General features: G+C 47.6%; 1 protein-coding gene across 2 annotated transcripts; it reads left to right on the top strand.

Annotated features, from left to right (window-relative positions):
* Positions 1-4,346: 4,346 nt before the first annotated feature.
* LOC126537106 (trypsin-1-like) lies at positions 4,347-23,903 on the top strand. 2 transcript variants are annotated; one of them, XM_050184248.3, is made up of 7 exons: positions 4,347-4,515; positions 10,066-10,347; positions 15,967-16,025; positions 17,501-17,601; positions 18,840-19,096; positions 21,122-21,288; positions 23,620-23,903. In XM_050184248.3, the coding sequence occupies exons 1-7, from the start codon at positions 4,401-4,403 to the stop codon at positions 23,773-23,775; spliced, it is 1,137 nt and encodes a 378-aa protein (XP_050040205.2). In that variant the 5' UTR covers positions 4,347-4,400; the 3' UTR covers positions 23,776-23,903. The 2 variants fall into 2 exon arrangements, with proteins under 2 accessions (XP_050040205.2, XP_054930170.2); XM_055074195.2 differs by lacking the exons at positions 4,347-4,515; positions 10,066-10,347 and adding an exon at positions 10,454-11,227.

The following is a 23,903-nucleotide window of genomic DNA, read 5'->3' as shown; positions in this document are numbered from 1 at the left end:
CTAGGCCCAGTGCCTGTAAGCAGCACGCATAGCTATGGTGCTGTGCTGCTGTGCAGGAGGTTATGGGTTCAATTCCTAGCCTTGAAGCCTCATGCCGATGTAGAAGCGCCGCTTGCTGGGCCAGTTGATTCATACTGATACTTGAGAAAACCATCGAAAAAAAGAAGTCGCAGTTTCACCCGAAAGTAGCGATGGTCGATTAAAGTTTTTATTCGATTAACGATCAATGATTCACCATTTTCGCCTTTTCAGATTCAGATTCAGATTTATTGGTTCCAAAAAAAGAAGTAATTACAACATGACAAATATACAGACGAGGATCCCAAAGTGAACTGTAGTGGGACCCTCGGTTAATAATAACAACATTGATGGTGATATCAATTGTCAGCAAATTAGGGTTATTATAAACAACATCTACAGATCAAATACATCATTAGACATGTCATTTACAATCAAATACGAAAAAGCACGCTATAAAAGAAAGTAAAAAAAACATGGATGAAATACAAGAAATGACATGTGCGTGAGTGAGTGAGTGAGTGAGTGAGTGAGTGAGTGAGTGAGTGAGTGAGTGAGTGAGTGAGTGAGTGAGTGAGTGAGTGAGTGAGTGAGTGAGTGAGTGAGTGAGTGAGTGAGTGAAGAAACTTTATTGCAGGTCCGGCGAGGACGCGAACTCGTCGCGCACCCGGCTAGTCCCACGTCGGGACCGGCAGGTCTAGGCACGCCGGACAGCCAGGATTTGCTTTTCTAGAGCGGGGCTACGCAGAAGCGAGTCCCACTCCTCCTTGATGAACTTGGGGTATGTCGACCCGCACTCCCAGAGCATGTGCGCTAGAGTGGAGGTCTGCCCGCAGGAGGGGCAGGCGTCGTCGCGATACACGTCCGGGTAAGCCTCGTGGAGAACGGACAGACACGGATACGTGCTGGTCTGCAGAAGCCTAAGCGAAACGGCTTGCGCCCTATTCAACTTGGGGTGAGGGGGTGGAAAGACCCTTCTAGACATGTAGAAGAATTTAATTATCTCGTTGTGAGTAGCGGGAACGTCCCTGTGGCCGTAGGGAGGAGGGGAGTCGGTGCTTCTTGCAGAGGAAGCGCGGTCGGTGAGGTCACGCGCAGCCTCGTGAGCAGACTCATTGAGGTTCGGGGGAGCACCCTCGACCGACCCTACGTGAGCGGGAAACCAGTGGATTGAATGATACGTGAGAGCATATCGACTCGAGCTGCTAAGAAGACGAGCAGCTTGCTTGACGATGCAACCCTTCTGAAAAGCCCTAACTGCCGTTTTGGAATCGCTATATATCTCGGACCCACGACCGTCTAGCAGGGCGAGGGCGATGGCGGCTCGCTCGGCGACTCCGGGTTCTGTAGTGCGAATGGAGGCGCTATTGGAAATCTTGCCGCTGGAGTCGACCACAACGATGGCAAAGGTCTTCCCATCGCTGTACTCCGCGGCGTCGACGAAGCTTGCTCTAATGTCTCGTTGCTTGATCTGTTTGAGGATGGCTGCTGCTCTGGCCTTGCGTCTGCCCTCGTTATGGACGGGATGGACGTTTCGGGGCACAGGGGCCACTTCGAACTTGTCTCGAATGCACCTAGGGATCGGGGTACTGACCATGTGACATGTGACATGTGGCATGTGAGATAAAAGTCAAGGGTACATGTGTACCGCCAGATCGTAGTTAAGTTATCCCAGGAAATGATGCTTAAGGTGATTTTTAAAGATTTCAAGAGAAGTACAAGATATTATAGTTGATGGCAATTCATTGCAAAGAGAAATTACAGTTAAGGAAGTTGTTTCTTTTTTTTTTTTTGCCGTAATTAGTATGAACCATGGGTAACAAGAAATTGTTGTTATCCGCAAATCTGGTTATATTTTTATTCTGCAAAAGGTCAACTGCAATGAACGGTAACGTAAGGTTATTATGAAGCAACTTGTGGAGTAAGACGAGTATGTTAAACTGGAACAAATTATTACTAGGCAAGATATTATACGCACGAAGTAACAAATAGACATTAAATTGCATGGAGCTAGAAGTGATAATGCGTATTGACTGATTTTCGATATGTTGAATTGATGATAAGTGACAAGCGAACGTGTTGTCCCATGAAACAATGCCGTAATTAATGTGACTATGAATGAACGCATAATACAACGCTAGCAGAGCCTCACGAGAAAAAAAAGGGCGAGCTTTGACTAACGCACGTATACCAAACGCAGTCTTGTGCTTAAGATGTTGGAAGTGAGAGCGAAATGTAAGGTTAAGGTCAAGATGTATGCCAAGAAAAGTGACATTGGTGCTAATGGGAATTGAATTAATTCCTTTAATCGATTAATCGCTTTGTATGCAGAGTTATTCACAGATTAATTGATTAATCGACATTTTTGCCGGGCACTTTTAAAAGGTTGAAACACAGTTCTCTACTTCTGTGAAACCCTATTTTAATGTTTGAGAGGTGGAACCAGGTTTGAAACACAAGTGCATAAACGTTTCATAAAGTGTAATGTTTAACTTTAACTTGTTACCTTGTTAACTTTTTAAATTGTTAAAGGCTAAATATAGGTGACACTAGTGGCTTTTGAAATGATAAACAATATACGTTATAAAATGGCACTTACTGCAGAAATAGATTAGATACATGGCACTAGTGAATCCCTGTGCAGTGCAGTTAAATAAGAAATATGACAAAAGTGAAAGGTGAAATCCAACTAAAGTATGGAAGAAATTGCAATATGCACAGATAGGGAAAATTACTGGTTTAGGATATTAAGCAACATACTGTTTTCACAAAGCGAATGAATGTCAATTGGCTGGGATGTTCGGGTGAAAACGATACTTTCTTTGAATGTCCTCACAAGCGGCGTGCGAGAATAGATGCTCGGACCCTGTAGATTTGCTGGATCTTCATCGCTCTGTCAAGTACGTGCTCGAAACCGGTGCGCATGCTGTGTCACGTTTTTATTGGACTGGAAGTGGCCCGACAATCAACGGCTGGGTTTATATATAGTTATAGCATGCTTGAATTGCGAGGGCATTTCAAGCCTCCGACTTCGGGCGACGTGGTGGCGTGTGTGCTGCGGGGGACCCGCTCGGCTCGGCATGACTCGGGACTCGGAAAAGAACAGTCGACAGTCGCTCTATACCACAGCCGCACAGTCACTGCTCGTGCGCCGTCATTTCAGTACGATTTCAACCTTTTCACGCCACTCCTGCCGAACTCTCGAAAACGATTAATCTAACAGACCTAATCGACTAAGTCGATTAAATGAAAGGTGCACAGGAATGAAGATTAATCGTCTTGCGGGATACATTTAATCGATTACTCGATTAATCATTCGTCAATGTTACCAGCCCTACCCGAATGGCGAAGCATCGATTGCGATAGCAAATTAGTTAGATAGTTATACGAAATTAGGATAGTAGTTTTATCGGCCGTATAAACTTGCAGACATTCGCTTACTGAGTGAATTAACAAGCATGGTGTGAGCGCGCACAGGAACATTTAAAGAACATTTACAGTGGTCTGTTTTTGAGTCCAGCTCACATGTGCACAAACTCAGACTGGCGTCAATGAATTTTTATGAGCACTGCATCCAGACATCCAGACATGCACTAAAACACCTGTGTACCAAGATTTGCTATCCTGCGTCCGCTTAAAATTCCCTTGTGAAAGCGACGTGCAAAGAATCTAATGAGTACAAAGAGTTAAATATTGGTGTAGAAACAGATAATATCCTACACGGTCTTCACAGACGCGAATATCCCCCCTTACTGGTATCAACAAGAAGAAAAACAAGAAAAGTAAAACACATCCGAGCTGCTAACTTTCTTGCCGCCAACTCCTTTAATTACCTCTAAATGAGATCGATGCTGCAGGTACTGGTCGATGCCGTCGCCACACGTAATATGTGTGAACGACTCTATTGTGACACGTGTCACAACGTGCATTGAAGGATGTAAACAGCTCCCAATCCGTACGGCCAACGTGTATCGACCGTACCCGCTGCAAGCCCTGCCGCTCGATTAAGCGCACGAGCCAAGCAAGGTATGGAAAGATCGCCGGCGCCAGTTGCGCCTTCCTGTGGTAACTTCCTTCGACCGCTGAATAACAGGTGCCCGCCAAAGATTGCGAGGAGGAAATGGCGAGGACGAACATCTTAGTCATTTTGACGCGGCGCTCCTCGTCCGTCTTACTCTCCCTTTTTCTGTATCCCCTCCTTTGCTCAGTCTACCCGAAGAGCGAGCGACCGTGAGATTCCAGACTATCCTCTAAGCAGGTGAGTGGAAAGAAGGGGTAATGCCCCCCGCTAAGTTGTTGCAACCTCCTGTATTTTTGTTCTGGCAGCACGACGTAAAGGAGCTTGCTGACAACGCTAACGGGCGTAGAAAAAAAAACGAGCCATGGGCCCTGATTCTGGTGTAAAGTGGTTATCCTGGCCCGTTTCTCACCTTTTCAAGACGTCCGCCGTTGTCGTCATTGCTGGCGCTGCAGTCGCTTCTCTTCAGCTCTCACTAGGTATGCTACCCTGTCGCGTAATCGATGTGGCTGCGTGCGTTAGAATATGTGCCTCGCCAATTTTCGAACTGTGATTGTGCATCACTCGGCGGCGCATCTCTTTGGTGTTTCTCCTGTAGCACCGTTGATGAATAGAGTGATCAAGCACAATGAACTTCGAACAAGTTGGCCGCTTCAGTGAAAGGTCGCTTTATGCTTCAGGAGTGAATGTTTACAAATATTTTGGTATATGGGGGCTTCTATCCTTAATCAATTTCAGGCTTTGTGTAGCAAATGTTGTGCACGTATATTTTTAAAGAGGTTAAAATAACGAAAAAGAAAAAACACTTTCCAGCATGATTACCAACTGCCTTCTTCAAGCCAAACAGGTGTTTTGCGGTTGTACTTAAAGTATATTCTATGCCGTGTCTTGTCTGACCTGGTTTAGCGGCTTGAATGAACAGTTGGCGGCATTTTTGCGACATTGAAGTGAATGATAAGCTGCTTCGAAAAATCTCACCGACGAGTACGATACTCCCTAATGCGAATCTTGAGCTCAGCTCTTTACGTGTTTTCATTTTGCCATATGTTGACTGGCGCGGACAATCTGCCTCGTGCGGCATGTTGCAAACGGAGCAAAGTGTGGCGCGACTGCCTCGCTAATCGGGAGATGGCGAGAGGCAGCACGTGGGTGACGCGTGGGCGCGATTCACAGCAGCCGCAGCACACGGACCTCCCAGACGACGCGCGCTACTCTGGTGCCATCTCGTAGCCATCGTCGCCGCCCTACGCTTTCTTTTCTTACGTTTTCGCCATACTCTCCTCCTCCGCTTTCCTCCTAGCGTCTTTCCTCCCCCGCTGCGCTCTGCGTTCGCTCTTTCATCCTTTGCTCGTTCGCTCGGTTACGCCGACGCCCACGCCGACGCTCGGCGCAGCAACGGGCGTCAAGAGCTGCGATCTAAAATGGTCCTGATATCGGAGATGCGCGACCGACCTAGACCCAGGGGCCAGTATTTGATTTTTAAAATAAAGACGCTTTTCACCACTCCCTTCCAGAACAGTTTATTATTTCATGTAAGCAGCCGAAACTCTCTGTATCATGGGCTCCGTGAGAATGAAGCCAACGGTTGCCTTCACATTGGTAGTTTTCACATTGTGATTGTGCTTCACAGCACAGTGGTCATCAGACGCTTCACAGTGTGCTTACAAAATTGTTTTTCTTTACGTTTGTAGACCCGATTCCAATGGGTTTTAACGCCACGGGTTATGCGGTATGCCTAAATGCATTCGATCGATGGGCATTTCTCCAGCGTATCAGTAAATTAATTTACCAAATAAATAAATTGCATGTTAAGATTTAGGGTACAGCAGATGAATACGACAGATCCACTCTATAGAAATACTTAAATATATGAGCGGATGAGCTATATTTCGTGCGACGTTGAACAAGTTTCTCACTGCTTTCGGACCAATGAATACTTCACAGGGGCTTTCAGCTAGATCAAGCACGGATGCGTAGCTGTTGACCTATATAAAGCTCGAGTAATAGTCATCGCCGTGTCAACAACATGCGATGATGTTGTTAACATTCCCACTAAGAAAACAGTTGGTACGCCATTGTTCATGTGTCAAGGTTTCGGGCACAATACCTTGAACAGCGGTCGAATAAGACTGACATTTTAGTTTATAGCGCTTGTGTTCGACAACAAATACTGTTCTTATTAATAGGGGCCGTGGCACTTCATTCTTATGGCGAAAAGGATTTAAATGCAGTCACAACGGTAGCTAAAACTAAAACTCCGACACTAATGTCTGAGTTTACGCTCGTTAGGTTCTCTCGGTCATCCTGTGCCTCCCATTACCCTGACAACGGAAGGAAATGATAGTTGGAGCTCTCTTGCTGCACCTGCGGGCGCCGTTTTTTGTCTACTTTCGAATGCAAAACTTTTTTTACGCTATATATCGTAAGCACATAATCTATCATGCACTCCATCAGGGGATCTCATTGACGGAGAACAGGCGGACGAGGTTATTATCAAATTAGTACAGATGAAAGCGAACAGAAACGCTTAAAAGGAGGTATTTAGATAGACCTGAGGTAGTAACACGGCCGGTGAAATGAAAAATAGGAAGGGTGTGTGAGAGAGAGAAAGAGAGAGGATATAAGGGATGCAGGGATGTTAACCAGTCAAGAGTCCGGCTACCCTACGCTGGGTGAAGGGAGAAGGTGAAGAGAGAGAAGGGACAGAGAAAGAGGGGGATATAAAGACGTGTGCGAGCGATTTGTTGGCAGTTCATATACGAACCAAATAGTAATTGCTAGTCGATTCATATTCGATCCGAGAATTCCCTATTTGAAATTGCTGAATATTCTTTTTCTGTTCGAATGCGTAGACAGAACAGCACTTGTAGTCTAGATGGGAGAAAATTAATTATTTAGTGAATGTTCCCGTGTGTGCATTACTTTAAACCACGTCCAGTGCTGTAGTAGCACAGTTCCCTTCAACGAACGTAACACTCCACGTGCGACTGGTGGTGCGCTGTTCCCTTGTTTAGCAGTGTCACTGTCATGCTGCACCATAAAATTGTAAGCGATTGTTTCTCATTTACAAGCTCCTCAATTTACCGAACGCCCAATTGCGAATGGCATTAGATGGGTGGATCGTATAATGTATATAAACCTCTGTTTTACAGCGAAGTTGCTACGTGGACTTACACGACCATTTTCGTGTAGTGATGGGCAAGGGATTCCTTGCAAACTTTATATTTCCCTTTGTTTAGGAAGCACCCTATATTCAATTTAATTTTAGGAGGTCGTCTTTTTCGAATATTCGTATTCGATTCGGACGTTGCTCTGTTCGAGCAACCCTAATAGAAAAAATAAGACTCCCTTAGGACAGGGGTAGTTGAAGAAGGTTGCGAGGAGTCTTCCGTCCAGAAGTAACGTGGAGTTTCTGATACTGATGTCATGGTGGCGATGAGGACGACGAAGAATGTATCATCCATGACGCCCTGATAACGTTTCACATCGATATGGAAGAAGCCCTGGCCATTATAATCAGCATAATTAACTCCACTGTAGAGGAGAGACCTCTCCCATGGGCCTCAATTTACCTTAGTCCCGAGTGAGCAGAAATGCTCATAACTCGCCAATTTTCTGATCTATTACTCCACTTTATCTATTCCACCGTAGGCTACGTTTCCCTTCTACTTACATCGCTTTCCTCTTTCACCCTAATCATGTGCACAGGTAGCCGACCGTCTACCTGCTCTACGCATTCTAGACCCTGTCCAACTATACTCCTTCGTCTCGGGATAATCGTGATGATGATGAATCTGTTAGCCATTGAAATGGGGCAGTGGCCTGTGCCACTGCACTACCGGCTACTATTCAAGTTCATAAGCTACTTAAATGTCACTATGATTAACAGAAGGAAGAAGAAACTGAAGAACTGTGAAGAAGAAACTAGGAATTGGTAAGAATCAAATGTATGCGCTAAGAGACAAAGCCGGCAATATCATTACTAATATGGATGAGATAGTTCAAGTGGCTGAGGAGTTCTATAGAGATTTATACAGTACCAGTGGCACCCACGACGATAATGGAAGAGAGAATAGTCTAGAGGAATTCGAAATCCCACAGGTAACACCGGAAGAAGTAAAGAAAGCCTTGGGAGCTATGCAAAGGGGGAAGGCAGCTGGGAAGGATCAGGTAACAGCAGATTTGTTGAAGCATGGTGGGCAGATTGTTCTAGAGAAACTGGCCACCCTATATACGCAATGCCTCATGACTTCGAGCGTACCGGAATCTTGGAAAAACGCTAACATAATCCTAATCCATAAGAAAGGGGACGCCAAAGACTTGAAAAATTATAGACCGATCAGTTTACTGTCCGTTGCCTACAAAGTATTTGCTAAGGTAATTGCAAATAGAATCAGGAACACCTTAGACTTCCGTCAACCAAAGGACCTGGCAGGATTCCGTAAAGTCTACTCAACAATAGACCATATTCACACTATCAATCAGGTGATAGAAAAAAGTGCGGAATATAATCAACCTTTATATATAGCTTTCATTGATTACGAGAAAGCGTTTGATTCAGTCGAAACCTCAGCAGTCATGGAGTCATTGCGTAATCAGGGTGTAGACGAGCCGTATGTAAAAATACTGAAAGATATCTATAGCGGCTCCACAGCCACCGTAGTCCTCCATAAAGAAAGCAACAAAATCCCAATAAAGAAAGGCGTCAGGCAGGGAGATACGATCTCTCCGATGCTATCCACAGCGTGTTTACAGGAGGTATTCAGAGACCTGGATTGGGAAGAATTGGGGATAAGAGTTAATGGAGAACACCTTAGTAACTTGCGATTCGCTGATGATATTGCCTTGCTTAGTAATTCAGGGGACCAACTGCAATGCATGCTCACTGACCTGGAGAGGCAAAGCCGAAGGGTGGGTCTAAAAATTAATCTGCAGAAAACTAAAGTAATGTTTAACAGTCTCGGAAGGGAACAGCAGTTTACAATAGGTAGTGAGGCACTGGAAGTGGTAAGGGAATACATCTACTTAGGACAGGTAGTGACTGCGGATCCGGATCATGAGGCTGAAATAATCAGAAGAATAAGAATGGGCTGGGGTGCGTTTGGCAGGCATTCTCAGATCATGAACAGCAGGTTGTCATTATCCCTGAAGAGAAAAGTTTATAGCAGCTGTGTCTTACCAGTACTCACGTACGGGGCAGAAACGTGGAGGCTTACGAAAAGGGTTCTACTTAAATTGAGGACGACGCAACGAGCTATGGAAAGAAGAATGATTGGTATAACGTTAAGGGACAAGAAAAGAGCAGATTGGGTGAGGGAACAAACGCGAGTTAATGATATCTTAGTTGAAATCAAGAAAAAGAAATGGGCATGGGCAGGACACGTAATGAGGAGGGAAGATAATCGATGGTCATTAAGAGTTACGGAATAAATTCCAAGGGACGGAAAGCGTAGCAGAGGGCGGCAAAAAGTTAGGTGGGCGGATGAGATTAAGAAGTTTGCAGTGACAACATGGCCACAATTAGTACATGACCGGGGTAGTTGGAGAAGTATGGGAGAGGCATTTGCCCTGCAGTGGGCATAACCAGGCTGATGATGATGATGATGATGATGATGATGATGATGATGATGATGATGATTAACAGGTCTCTTTGACAAAACGTTGGCTCCAGCTACATTCCATGTTCTACTACTGTTAATCACTTCAAGTCTCCATCTTCCTGCAAATCTATCTCTTGTTTTGGTTGAATGACACTATATGTTTCAATTTAGCACATCAACTGGAATGCTACCTACTGGTGTTTCGTATCCGCTGTGTTTATATCCCCTTCAACCACATACTGCTAATATTCGTCCCCCTCAAGCACGCACTGCTATGTTTACATTTACTGATGTTACTACATATGTCGTATTCTGCTCCATCGCTTCTTACGTGGTCCTTGTCGCTTCACGTTTGTTTCTTGGCCTCCGAGCATATAACACTTACTGCCCGCATTGCCCACTGACTAAGCAGTGAATTTCTGTATGCAGTGCGGTGCGGTCCGGACTGGACCGAATCCAGCTCCGAAGCGTGCCGGGCCACGGCGAGTGAGGGCGGCGAGGATCCCGGCCGGTGCGTGCCCTTGACCTGGTGCCCGTCCCTGGTTGCGTCGGCTGGTCGCGGGCTCCGACCACAACTGTGCGGTTCGTCAACCGAACAATCGCAGCTGGTGTGTTGCCCGTCGGCCGACGTCGTGAGCCCGACGGCACCGAGCGCGGACCGGCTATCCGTCAGGCAATCATCCGTTGACGAGGGGCCCCGGAACGAACGAGGTTTGTAGTATAATCGACAGACCGGGAGCCCCCTCCCCCCGCCCCCCTCTCTCTACATATATATATCGCTCTCAATATATATCTCTCTAGCTTTTTTTCTCGGCAGGCATGCGCTATGCTCATTCATATGTAGCACGGGCAAATGTGGTGACATGGATAACGTATAGGTCGATAGCAGTGCGCTATTTGGAACACTTCAGCATGTGCAAGGTTGGCTCCTAAGCCTTATGCGATATTATTGTGAACCAATTTGCTCTTTCTTTTTTTTTTGTTCTTGAAGTTGAAACATCCTACCCGCCGCGATGGCTTAGCGGCTATGGTGTTGTGCTGCCAAGCAAGAGGTCGCGGGATCGAATCCCGGCCGCGGCTGCCGCATTTCGATGGGGGCGAAATTTAAAAAAAGACCGTGTTCCGAGCATTGGCAAAGAAGAGAGAAGTAAATGCCACAACTGCGGAGAAGCGCTCCCAAACGGCGCTGCAGAACTACACAACTGCACCCCGAAAGGCAAGCTCTGCGAGGGCGACCGTTCGTGCAGACAAAGATTTCACATCCCATACGTCGTGCGAAGACGCTGGAGAAGAAGACGAAACCGCTCCGACAGAGATGCCAACCCGTACGAGGTCAATGACCCAGCGGCCATGCAGCAGGATCCGGCAGGTGGCTCCATCCCCAAGCAGCGCTCCAGAGGACGCGCCCGATCCAAAGGACGCGCCCGATCCAGAGGGCGCCCCCGATCCAGAGGGCACCCCCGATCCAGAGGGTGCCCCCGATCCAGGGGCCGATCCCGGTCGAGACCTAGCTCCAGGCGGCCCGGCAAGAAAATGACATGGGCCGACATGATCGCCAGCAACGGTTCTGCACCGCCAACTTCAAAGCCAGGTAAGGCGCAGTCAGAGCACGTGGCAGACCCGCGAATACACACACTAGAGAGGGAAAACAAAGCACTCAAACAGGAACTAGCTGAACTCAGGGCAACCCTAGCCAGGCTAGAAGGCCGTATCTTAACAAACAACACCCATCCCTCAATCTTTAGGGACCGTGGTCGGATCGTGTAGCACACATAAACGCAGGGCCGTCGTCATCCAAACCGATGACACATCCGACGTGGACGCGTCTATGTCTGATGTCAGCGAGGCTCCTTCTAACGCGTCCGTCAGTGACAACAAAGCTAAGAAGCGCAGCAAGAAGAAGAAGAGCAAGTACAGCACATTTCAATCGACAATTACTGAAATTAAGGAGGTACTCACTCAAATCGGCGGCAGACTCGACCACCTAGAAAGACCAATCGCTCATCCCAAAACCCCGAAAATAATCCCCACGCCGCGCCCAGGGCCCATGTCTGCCCTGGGACCCACTCCAAGCCGCCAGGCTCAATGAGTGAGCCCAGCATAAATGGGGTCATGCCAAATCAGTAGAATGGTTAACGCACCAGAATATTTCAAGATCTGGCAATGGAACTGTAACTCATTCAACAAAAAGAAATCCAACCTAACGCAATTCGTCAGATCATGTAAAGAAAAGCCACACGTCATCATCCTACAAGAATGCGGGGCGGAAAAGAACATTCAAAACATGTCCTTCTCGGGGGTTTCCAGGCCGACCCTGGACCCCAAGTTCAAACAATCCAGGGGCGTTGCCACTCTCATCCGCAAAGATGTCAGCTTTGTGGAAAGGGGCACCCCGACGTACAAGAAAGGCCTGGAATCCATGCTCAAAGAAATCCTCCCCAGTCGGGGCCTAAAGACCAACCTTTACATATTAAACGTCTACAGTTCCCCGACTGACAGACTCAGAAACTTTAACAAACTTCTCACATCGGTGGCGTCGCAAGCCAAGGACAGGCCACTGATCGTTGCCGGGGACTTCAACGCGCACAACATCGTCTGGGGCTACGCTACCAATGACAGGAAATGAATTAACCTTGCCGAGTGTGTGGACACCCTAGGCATGCAACTCATCACGGACTCAATGTTTCCGTCGCGCAGAGGCAACTCGCTTCAGAGGGACACCACCCCGGACCTGACGTTCCTCAGGAACGCTGACGGGTCGTGGGACAGCCTGCAAGAGGACCTTGGCAGTGATCATTACATCCTAGAAATCAACGTCCGCATCACACCCACTTCTCCCCAGAATTACACCTACGTCGACTGGGACCTCTTCAGAAGAATGAGGGGTAATGCGGACAAACAAGGAGAAACCTTCGAAGAGCTCCTGGAAAATCTGAAAATTACGGTGGCCAATGCCACTAAAGAAATAAGCGTGGATCTGTAGGTGCCAGCCATAGACTCCAGACTCGCACACCTCCTGGAGGCCAAGAACGCGCTAAGAGAAAGATGGGAACAGCAGAAGCTAAACAGGAGGCTGAGGTCTAAATTAACGAAAATCAACAAAGAGATCGAAGAACACTCCAGAAAGTTGAATGCGCAGCAATGGGACGAAGTGTGTAATGAGGCGGCAGGTAAAATGAGAAGGGGCAGCAAGTGAAGCCTTCAACCTATTCGCCGACAACAACAAACCGACCAAGAGTTATGCCCGACTAACGATCGAAAGGCTCATTCATCTTCACACGAAAGAAGGCACGAGTCCGCGGGACTTTGCTGACGCCCTGGCAGACATCTACCTACCAGTAGAGCGCAAATCTGTCCCGTGCGACGACCCGACACGCGAGTATAAGGGGACACCTCGGCTATCGCTGGATCGTCCTTTCGAAGTTTCGGAGATTGTGCACGCCATTCATCAACTAAACGGACGCTCGGCCCCATTATACTCGGACTAGACGGACTAACAAACAAACTACTCAGAAATCTAGATGACAAAGCCATACAAATCATCACGAGCAAAATTAACGAGCTATGGGCTGAAGGCCGGATGCCGGACGAATGGCGAACTGCCAATGTAGTCCTCATCCCCAAACCCGGAAAGCCGCTTCATGCAGAGAATCTAAGATCCACCTCCCTTACGTCGTGCCTCGGGAAGGTCGCAGATCATGCCATCCACAATAGAATTGGAGAGCACGTTGAAGAAAACGGCCTATTCCGCCACAATCTCATAGGCTTCAGAAAATCACTACCCACACAAGACGCCATGCTACTCATCAGGAACGCCGTCATAGACAACAAATCCAGGGATGTAAAAGGCATCCTGGCGCTCGACCTAACCAAGGCCTTCGACACGGTCAGGCACGAGCACATCCTCAACGAAACCTCCACTTTAGATCTCGGAGTACATTTCCACAATTTCGTAAGATCGTTTTTGGATAACCGAACGGCCATCATAAACGTCGGACAAATCAGAAGCAGAAAGCACATGCTAGGTAACATCGGTACCCCGCAAGGGTCAGTGCTTTCGCCGCTTCTTTTCAACATCGCAATGCATGATCTCGCAAACAAACTCTCGAAAGTCCCGGGGGTAGGACACGCGATTTACGCTGACGACATCACCATTTGGGCCACGAGCGGCCCGCTAGGCACTCTGGAGCAGAACCTACAGCAAGCGCTGGACACCACGGAAGCTTTTCTTGCAAACACGGGACTGAAGCTCTCCCCCAGCAAATCGGAGCTCCTTCTGTGCAAACAAGGCCCCAGGCTGAGACAGCCCCTTAGCTCCCTCCCCAGGGACGAAGGAAACACCAGGGACGAAGGAAACATCCCCAGGTGTAACACAATCAAGGTCCTGGGCATGGTCATTGGGGCTTACAGCAATGAGAACGCGGAGGCACTAAAACGCATCACAAAGAGCACCCTCAACTTCACCAGGGTCATATCACGGGTCACCAGCAAAAGGGACGGACTGAAAGAGGACAACCTCATTAAAGCATTTCACGCCTTCCTCATCAGCCACGTAACCTACGCCGCCCCCTTCCTCAACTGGAAGAAGACGGAGCTGAATAAAATTGATACACTAATCAGAATGGGATTGAAAAAGGTACTAAGCCTCCCTAGAAACACTAGCACGGAACGACTCCTCCAGTTGGGGCTACACAACACGGCAACCGAACTCTTTGAGGCACAGCGAAACTCCCAAATTAGTCGGCTCTCACTCACAAGGGCGGGCATCGAGGTCTTACTAGAAGCAGGCGTACAGCCCCTCTTCATGCCGCCAGGGAAGTCGCAACTATGCACAAACGCCAAGAGATCAATAACTGTTGATCCCATCCCACGAAACATACACCCCACCCACAACGAAGGGTGGAGAAAAGCGAGTGCGAAGGCAATCCTTGACAACATCAAACGTAACGAAACGCAAGTCCTCTTCGTTGACGCGGCCAGATATTGGAATCGAGGCGCTTACGCGGTCTCTGTGGTGGACGCCCATGGCTCACTCGTCAACGCAGCCACGGTAGTAACCAACTTCACTCACGAAGCAGAAGAAATGGCCATCGCGGTGGCCCTTAGAAGCTGCAAAGGAGCGCCAGTCATTTACTCGGGCTCAAGAACAGCTATTAGAACCATCTCGTCGGCCCTCGTCTCTAGGAAAGCAGCTACGGTTATCAACACCATCTTCTTCCAAGAAACGGGAGGAGGCGACCTCACGTCCCCACACATCACATGGTTCCCGGCCCACATGGGCAACATTTCCTGACCTCCTGACTGTAATCCGAACGAGCGGGCACACCAAGTGGCGCGAGAGCTCACATTCCGCGTCAGCGGTCCACCCTCTCGCTTCAACCCAGCCTGGAGGGACCTAAACAAAAAAGACCCGCTCGTATCATACCACGAAATCACTTCAAATTATAGGTTATCACGAATAATTTTTCCTCCTCCTCACCCAAAGCTCAAAAAATCACAGGCCGTCACTTACAGACAGTTGCAGACTAGGACATACATCACACCAACAACACTAAGCAGGATCAATCCTGACCTTCCTACTGAATCCTGACCTTCCTACACTGCGGCCACGAATACAACAACTTCGAACACATGCTCTGGCTGTGCCCTGCCAACGCGAGCACGGACTTCCCCGACCAGTCATCCTGGGACTCAGCGCTCAGAAGCACGGAGCTCATCGCTCAGCTCAAGGCTGTCCAGAGGGCCCGGGCCGTCGCCGAAGGACTCTGTCTACCGGCCCCGACCTGGGTGGAGCCGCCGGATTGATTTCCCCTCAGGACCTAAATAAAGTTCTAACTCACTCACTCCGAGCATTGGGGGAACGTTAAGGATCCCCTGGTGGTCAAAAATTAATCCGGAGTCCCCACTACGACATGCCTCATACTCAAATCGTGGTTTTGGCACGTAAAACACCAGAATTCCATTGAATTTGAACATTCTTTCAAATTTGGCGCCTCATCTTTGCAGTCCTTAACCCGACAGGTATTATGAGTAACGACAGATAAAAGAGAGCAGTAATGTCAACAAGGTAAAGGGACCTAATCGCAGCTATCACTCCCCCCGCATCGCTCCGCTGCTTATAACTTTAACGCAGAAGCATATTTCCCCAAGTTCCCGAATAAGCTTTCTGGGCGAAGCTGCAAGATGCCTCGCATCGCAGTTGGTGTATCCGGAATACACCGAGGTACCCTGAAACATGCTCATCGAGTGCGTTCCTTCTGTATTCTCCATCTCTGTTTCTCAAATCAAATAGTCATGTGCTTATTGATACCATTTTTTTTTTCGACTCAGGCTGCGGCTCGGTCGACGGCGATCCAAGAGGAATCGGCAGGTCTAAGTGGCCTTGGATGGTGAGCATCTCGAATAGTCGTCGCCGCTTCGCAATTCTTATCGCTGCATTACAAGCGTTTTTACGGTAATATAAATTGTTACTCGGCATATATTGGAAGGCAAACAACAGAGGTGCGAGTCTGTTTTTGCATTCTGCACAATACGACAATGAGCATCTTATACATGCGCTGAGCGACACTCAAAGCCTGAACAGCGTCCTGACCGACGAAACCTCAAGTGGGCCGACCAATATGACTAGTAAACGTGGCGATAGACGCTTAATTGATTTGGTGTGAAGATATTGGAAAGGTAACTACCGTCCACGGCTCTTCTAGCTAGAAGTGACTGTCCTGTGGTAAAATAAAAAAGCCACTGTCGATTTAGCGGTAAGTGCGAGAGGAATGCGTTAGCACTGCATTGCACCTATTTGGAGTACCGGATCCACGATTTAAACCGCGTTCACCATATTTCAAGGCGTTGTTCAGGGGCTCGCTCGACACACGTCCTGCCTCTTCGAGCAGCGAATTGCAAATAACGGTGGTCCGGAACAGACCATGCACCATCAGTTGCGTCATACGGGGCGATTATTTTTAAAATTTGAGGAATTTTTAATGTCGCCTCTGGCAGAAAGCATAATGCGTGTCCTTGAGCTGGATTATTGGAAGAGGCGGATATTAATAGCACAAGAAATCCAAACACATTTTCGACTTATTAACAAAAAACCACTAATTAAATCTGAAATTAATTACTTTACGGTACCATTTCCAATTTACTGATTCTAGCCGGTGAGTTTGCAAGACGCGTCCGCTTGAAATGAATTTCCAGCATGGCCCCAGTTCCGGCATGTTATTTCTCCACGTGTGGCACAAAATACGTTAGCTTCTTATGATATGGGCTTTCCAGTTACTTTTCTGCTTCTGTGCATAAAAGAGTGTTTTGCTTAGAAGTAAGTGGGACAACACTGCATCATTATACGACGAATTTGATGGTTCCTATCTACAAACTGGTCTCATTGGAAATTCATTACAAGTGAATATGCCTTGCAATGGCCCATTGCAGAACCCTACTGTCCCCACTTGCAGCAAGTTGTTTTTTCATCCACTTTCATTTGCATTAATTTATCGTTTCTTTATTTCATTTATTAAGCGCAAGTAATTCCCCCTATGTTGTCCTTGGTGTCGGTGTTTGTTGGCTTTGTATGATATGATTAATAAAAATGGGGCCCTTTGGTTAACCCCCTTTCCTCTCTTATATATAGATATATATGTATGTATATATATATATATATATATATATATATATATATATATATATATATATATATATATATATATATATATATATATATATATATATATATATATATATATATATATATATATATATATATAATCTCGCACTAATCTCCGCGCGCCTGTTTGGAGTGCTAAGTCGTCGCAGTCTTGTATCTATGTGGGTGCGCATGTATAGTGTGACTAGTTTCACCATCACGCAGGCGGCCATATTCAAAGGGGACAAATTCCTCTGCGGTGGTTCTCTTTTGGACCGTGACACTGCGCTGACGGCGGCGCAATGCTTCTACGACTTCAGAAACGAGTACGCATGCGTTTCCATTGATTTACTTGGTGCCGCATATTATAGGGACAAAAACGTGAAGATGGCTGCCGATGTTGCTTTGGAATTGATTTTCAGAGCGCCTTTTTTTTTTGTTCTCTGTACACTGTGGAAAAGGCGTTGCTGCTCAATGTGAAGAAGGCGTCTGGCGTCACTTTCCTGCGCAGCATTTCTGACTGTACTTGACTTCTCTGAAGTAAAATTGCTCTCTTAAGATAATCATAGGCAATAGCTACTCCAGTTTCTTCGAATTGTGATAATTCCAGTTATAGATATATATGTGGAGATAGGTATTGTTATAATGATCTAGAGCTGTAGACTTCTTAAGACATGTGGTTTATTTGTTTGTTTATTCCTTGATTATGAGAACGCATCGCTGTGATTACAGGAACAGTAATTTCTGTCGCCTCCATCTGCCCCGATGTGAAAGTGATGGCGGATCGTTGACGGCCCACTCACTGTCCCGATCTCCCTACCTTCTCCGCGGGTTGTTAATGGCGTGAAGCTGAAAACACTGACAGACCTCGGGAATTGGCGTAAACAATTTATCGATAACTTTCGTGGCCACATTACGTCCCCAGAAAGGTTCTCTCCAATCTACCCTTTTCGCGGCTTATTCTTGTACCACGTCGTGTGCGTCAGGGATTGAACGCAGTAACGCATCTGTGTGGAAGCTCCCATAGCCACGTGATAATTTTTTCAAATCTCGTGCCCTTTTCTTTCAACGCAGAATATATAAAACCCCGACACATATAACATTCTTCATGCAAAGAAAACAATCGGGTGCCTTTCAATGCGCTATACAAGTTTCGCACTTAACATCTTGTTTAAATAAATTAGTTCAGAGCTACAGCTAATTATTATTTTCGGTATAGTCGGAGTTGCGCAAGCGGACAATGAACACCACTGCGCCTCTCGCATTCGGGTACCACTAGCTGAAACACCCTCTGGCACCTCGCGCGCAGCGTTACCTGGCCCTTTTACGTGGCTATTATTACTCTCTAATAGCACTCGAAACGAAATGACACGCAGTGCATCCGCATCTGAAGTAGCACGCAAGGCGCGCAGCCAGGCAAACCTCTCCAGGATTCGTTAAAGTGCCTCTTTCTCTCTAGCTTTCTCTGTGCCTTACGATTAAAGCTTCGTTGGGGGGTGCTCGTTCACACCGTGTGCCTCGTAACCTGTGAGAGTGGTCGTGGTCGTCCGTGTCATTTTTGCAGCATCGGGATGTACAAAGTGCGCCTCGGCATCGTGGAACTGAACGAGACGGTAAGCTCGCACGGCGCCGAACTCCCCATCCTCTGGATACGGAGGCACGAGCGCTACCGTCAACGCAGCATCTACAACGACATCGCGCTCGTGAAGACCGCCACGAAGGCACCCTACGGTAGCCACATCGGCCCGGTGTGCCTGCCGCAGCCGGACTTGAAGCTCAGCGGACACGTGGTCGTGCTCGGCTGGGGACTCAGGTCTTTCGGTGAGCGCGAGCAGTTCTCCTATAGGCCACAGAAACGGGATCATTTTGCAGCACGCATGTGCCATATACTCTGCAAGCGACACCGAATGTCAACTGAACCCTTGTCAAGAGAGAGAGAGAGAAAAGGGGAGGAAAGACATGGAGGTTGGCCAGTGTGAGTACCGGCTGGCTACCCTGTGCTGGGGAAAGGGGCAAAGAGAATAAAAGGAGAAAGAAGAGGGAAAAAAAACCCTTGTCAAGTTGACCAGAGTTGCAATATGGGAATGTTCGTTCATCTTGCCCTGGCTAGTTTTATCGCGTTATCACCAGTACTAAAGAAAACACATTGAACACACATTGCATCATCTGTCCACCACATCTCTCTCCCTCTCTCTGTGTGTGCTTGCGTATGTGTGCGTGCGTGTGAGAGAGAGAGAGAATTGAAGAATTTGTTGGTGTAACTCGCCAATATCATTTCGTTGAAGTAAATTATTCAGTCAATATCAACGCATTTGAAGAGCTAGGAAAGAAGGGTGGAAGGGTTGTTGTGGTGTCACGTTGTTGTTAAACATATTTGTAGCCAGCAGGACGTTCTCTCGCCGCAGACTAACATCCTTGACCACGAGAGCCCCTAACCAGGTTTGGCCATCTTAAACAGTCAAGCCCAGTACATGCAATGCGTGCTGACGATCGTGCCTGCAAAGCGTTACACCCCCGCGCGCCGCCCGAAAATAGCTGAAATTTCCGGTCAAACGCCGCGCGCCATTCTTCAGGTAGCCACGCTCCCAGCCGGAAGGGCTGGAGAGTCGAGGTCAGACGCACAAATGTGTCTGCGTTATTCGTATCGCTGAAACGTCAATCACCGTGACACGTGACTACGAGGATTATTCAAGGCTACAGCAGTTATTTGTCTGATCTGTTGCTTCACTATGATAGACAATTTAAAGTTTAGACAAATAATAAATCCTGCAAACCGAACGTAGCTGCGACGCTTCGTTTTACTCCGTGCCATAGCAAGAGGAAGACACTTCCGTTTCGTCCGCTTATTCTCACTCGTGCAAATCGTGCATCCATGGGAGAGAGAGAGAGCGCAAATGATAAATGAAAGGTAGGGAGGCTAACCAGGACTGAGTCCGGATGGCTACCCTACACTAGGAAAAGGGAAAAGGGGACGGATAGATTATAAGAAGAGAAAGTCAACTGGAGATATCATTCGGTCACTCGGTCCGGATCACAGATGGTGACTCAATCCGGTAGCTTTCAAATATCGCAGAAGCGCTTTTGTGGCTTTCTGTAGCTGCGATATGCGAGGCCATGGTCCAAAGATCTTGTTCAAGGTGAACGGTTCTCTATCTAACTCATTGAGAGCTGTGCAGAGGTCATGTCTTTCATTTTCAAAAGATGGGCAGTAGCACAGTAGATGTTCTATAGTATCCAAAGAACAAAACTGTTTCCAAACGTGCGCGCACTGAGTGATCCTGTTCAATGTAGTGCAGAAGCTGCCAGAGAGCGGCCCACGCGCGATACTATGCGAGGCCGTCGCAGGAAGTGCGCCGCGTAGCAGAAACGCGAGGGGGGGGGGGGGAAAAGAAAGAATGCGGAGCCTGTGACGTGTACGTGATGCGATCCTCTGTCTCGGATACTGAGGCTAGACGGGGCGAGTGGGAAAAGTGTCCATGTTGGCATCGAAGCTCGTTTCCCGAAATCATGGGTTCGCGACACTCCAAATATTTCTATATCTGCTACTAATGAACCAATTAGACAAATTCTCTGTAGAACGCTCCCTAGAGAAAACGCAACCACTTCAACCGTATAACCCAAATTTGCTATGTCGCCTGGTGAGGGAGGGGGCCCTTTAAGTGCAACCGAGCTGTATCTGCGCTGCTCATATTTTCTTCCTCTCTCTCTCCCTCTTTCTCCTTGCTATTCTATAAATGGTTATTCACTATTGCATTTTGCACTACGGCTTCCCCTTAAATTCCTCCTCATTTTCGTGGGATCTCCGCTGATGCAGCTTTTCTAATTGAGTTGGCGAATTCGCTGCAGGAGGGCGGCAGCCGCCCAAGCTACAGACCCGTGGCGCGTTGGCCATCAGCAACGATGAGTGCAACGAGATCTACCGCCAATCATCCAGCTTCCTAACCAGATTACCTGATGGCATCACCGAGGGCATCGTGTGCGCCGCGAACTACACGGGCGTCGACGCCTGCCAGGTAGGTGACACACTTACATGGCTGCCGCCAGACCTTGTGTGCGCGTGTGTGTGTGTGCGTCGCCTTTTCGGCCTGTTTAAAGTGGAGCCTTCCTTGCTTATACCTCCACAAAGTTTGGGCCAAGTCGGCGGTTTACAACAGAAAAGCGAGCCACGCTCCAGGACCCACAATGCCAGTGTGGCATCTCTGTTCCGCGTCACGCAATAAGTCACGAAATAAAGCCTGTACGTATAATGTTAGTCTCACGTCAGCAGATCTATAAAGCAAACAAACACTTCCTAATGTAGTAGCGCATGATATTCAGCGGCGTCTTTCACTTTTCTTAAATTTCTTGCCGGGTATACTCCATTCTGATAGGCAACTTGGTATGTGCCACCGTATGCCCCGGCCTATGGAACTGAGATGTGTCCAACAAGGTAGTACCAGTGAGTACACCTCTGTGCTGCGTGGTAAATTACACCACAACGTAAAACCTGCATGCGCATATAAATTCGGTACAACGGTATTTCTAAAGCGCGTACACACACACCTCTAATCATAAAAGCGCCTTACATTCAACAGCTTTCATTTTCATAATTTACTCACATATGTGCTCCCCTCTACTTAAGCCATTTGGTTACGCGCCGCTGGGTAGGCTCCCATTCTTAGCCTGTCGTCCAAAAGAGGCTTGCTTGAAAACTTCTTTATTTTTTTTAAATGATACTCCCGCTCTGAATTATTATTCCTCAGCTGGAAGGGAATGGGAAGCGGGGTATCATGGTAGGGCACATACGGGTGGTAAGAAGGTGACGCAGGAGTTTGGCTTCTCTTCTGTTGCTCTGAGTGTGATCTGGATGTGTTCTCTGCGCGAAATGCTAGGCACACACATCCACATGGAAATCAGGATCCTGGATCCAACCTAGGAAGGGCGGCCATGTCACCGTGAATTTTGGGGGGAATTTTCACCCTGTCCCAGTAGGTTACGTATGGTCGATTCTCCGCCGGTAAAGTCGCTTGAAATAATTTTCAGGGTGTGGCATTTGTTTCCCGCGCTCCGCCAGCATGGTGATAGAATTGACTGTGTCATGGGACCTTTCGTCGCCATATCCCTTACAAGCGTTCTCGGGGCACGCGCTTTTAACACGCGGCGTAGACTGGCCTTTAGCATCACTTCATCCCTTTATTCAGCTCCTTCCAGTGATTCTAGGCCGGTATTGTCGCCAGTGCCGTCCGTCATTGTTGTTCTGAAATTGCGCATTCCCATAACCTCTGTTGGCCACTGCGTGGTGCGCCGACATGTGCCAGTGTGCCACAAGAGGCACAGTGTGTCATACTTTTCTGTGCATGCACCTGTCACCAAAATTATTTCCTCGACAAACATAGTACGTCGCGTTCGTCTTCGTGACATTACTGCGTAGACTTCTCACACTGTACATCAGTGCGATTTGGCATTCGTACGTCGGCATAGCTTGTGAACGGTGAAGTGACCAAGCATACACATTGCATGAGCTTAAATTATTGTCTCGTGCGGCGCATATATAAACGTAAAGATCAACATAAACATGGGAGATTACACGTCGTATCGGATGAAAATCAGAGACAATTTTGCGCATGTCATTTGTTCGCATAGCATTCACTTAGCCATTTAACTAAGGTTTCACTTCATATATATTCCAACATGTGCGTTGGATCTGCCTATAGTTATTGTCTCTTCTTTTTCCTGATTTGCTCTGTTCGCTCACCTGTGGGTTCGATGCGTCAAATCTAGCAATTGCTTAACTGCTGACCTGAAATGCGCATGATAAAGGGACGTAATATAACGTGACTGAATAGCATATGTGACTAGCAGCCTGTCTTTCATCGGCACGATTAATTCACTGCATAGTAACTTGAAGCTGATCAGTGAACAAGAGGTTGAGATAAATAAGCTTATATGCTCATTTGGTCATACTTGATCAAGCACTCCTCAATACAATTAGTAGACAGGCAGCAAGACTGCTTATTTCTGACAAGACAGGCATGTTGAGGCTGCCAATAACACTCTTATCTACTGTGAAAACTTCTTTTTTTAAGCATCGCTTAGCTTTGACGCGCGATGAAAAATATTATAGCGTCCCGCCATGGTGACGGAAGAAGATGAAACTCGCAAACGGCCTATTTCGGAACCTTCAGAGCCACTTTAAATTGCGGAAGTTTCTTATGGTGTCATCAATTCGAAAGCTCCGTGTTGCGTGCGTGCGTGCGTTTGCACAGGTGCCTGTATCTTTTCGCGCTACGATCTTTGGGAGTAGCACGACTGACGTGTAGCCAGGCCAAATCTGTAAGTCCACATACCCTACCGTCTTCTTTCAGGGCGGCTCTGGAGGACCCATGCTTGCTCAGGACCTCGACTCTCAGTGGAACGTGGTAGGAATTGTGTCGTTCGGCATCCGTTGCGGCGGCCGCTTTCCTGGTGGCCACACCCGCGTCACAGCGTTCCTCGATTGGATCGCCCGGAACAGGGACTGAATTCGACGGGTCGACGCAGGCCGAATGGTCGCTGGATCCACCTAAGCACTGCGCTCACCTTTCGCCCCCCCCCCCCCAACCCCCACCCCTTGCGGCGGATGGGCTGCATTAAAAGCTTCTTCTTGTTC

Source organism: Dermacentor andersoni, chromosome 4 (assembly GCF_023375885.2).
Source record: "Dermacentor andersoni chromosome 4, qqDerAnde1_hic_scaffold, whole genome shotgun sequence".
Classification (NCBI taxonomy): Eukaryota; Metazoa; Arthropoda; class Arachnida; order Ixodida; family Ixodidae; genus Dermacentor; species Dermacentor andersoni.
The sequence above is the reverse complement of the archived record's forward strand: the minus strand, read 5'-3'. Positions and strand labels throughout refer to the sequence as shown.

What these genes read in the sequence shown, in the direction of transcription:
- LOC126537106 (XM_050184248.3), top strand. Translation starts at nt 4,401, where the DNA reads ATGGGCCCTGATTCTGGTGTAAAGTGGTTATCCTGGCCCGTTTCTCAC. An exon ending in GGGGCCCCGGAACGAACGAG is followed by an intron (nt 10,348 to 15,966) that starts GTTTGTAGTATA and finishes TTTTCGACTCAG; the next exon opens with GCTGCGGCTCGGTCGACGGC. An exon ending in CGGGCGTCGACGCCTGCCAG is followed by an intron (nt 21,289 to 23,619) that starts GTAGGTGACACA and finishes GTCTTCTTTCAG; the next exon opens with GGCGGCTCTGGAGGACCCAT.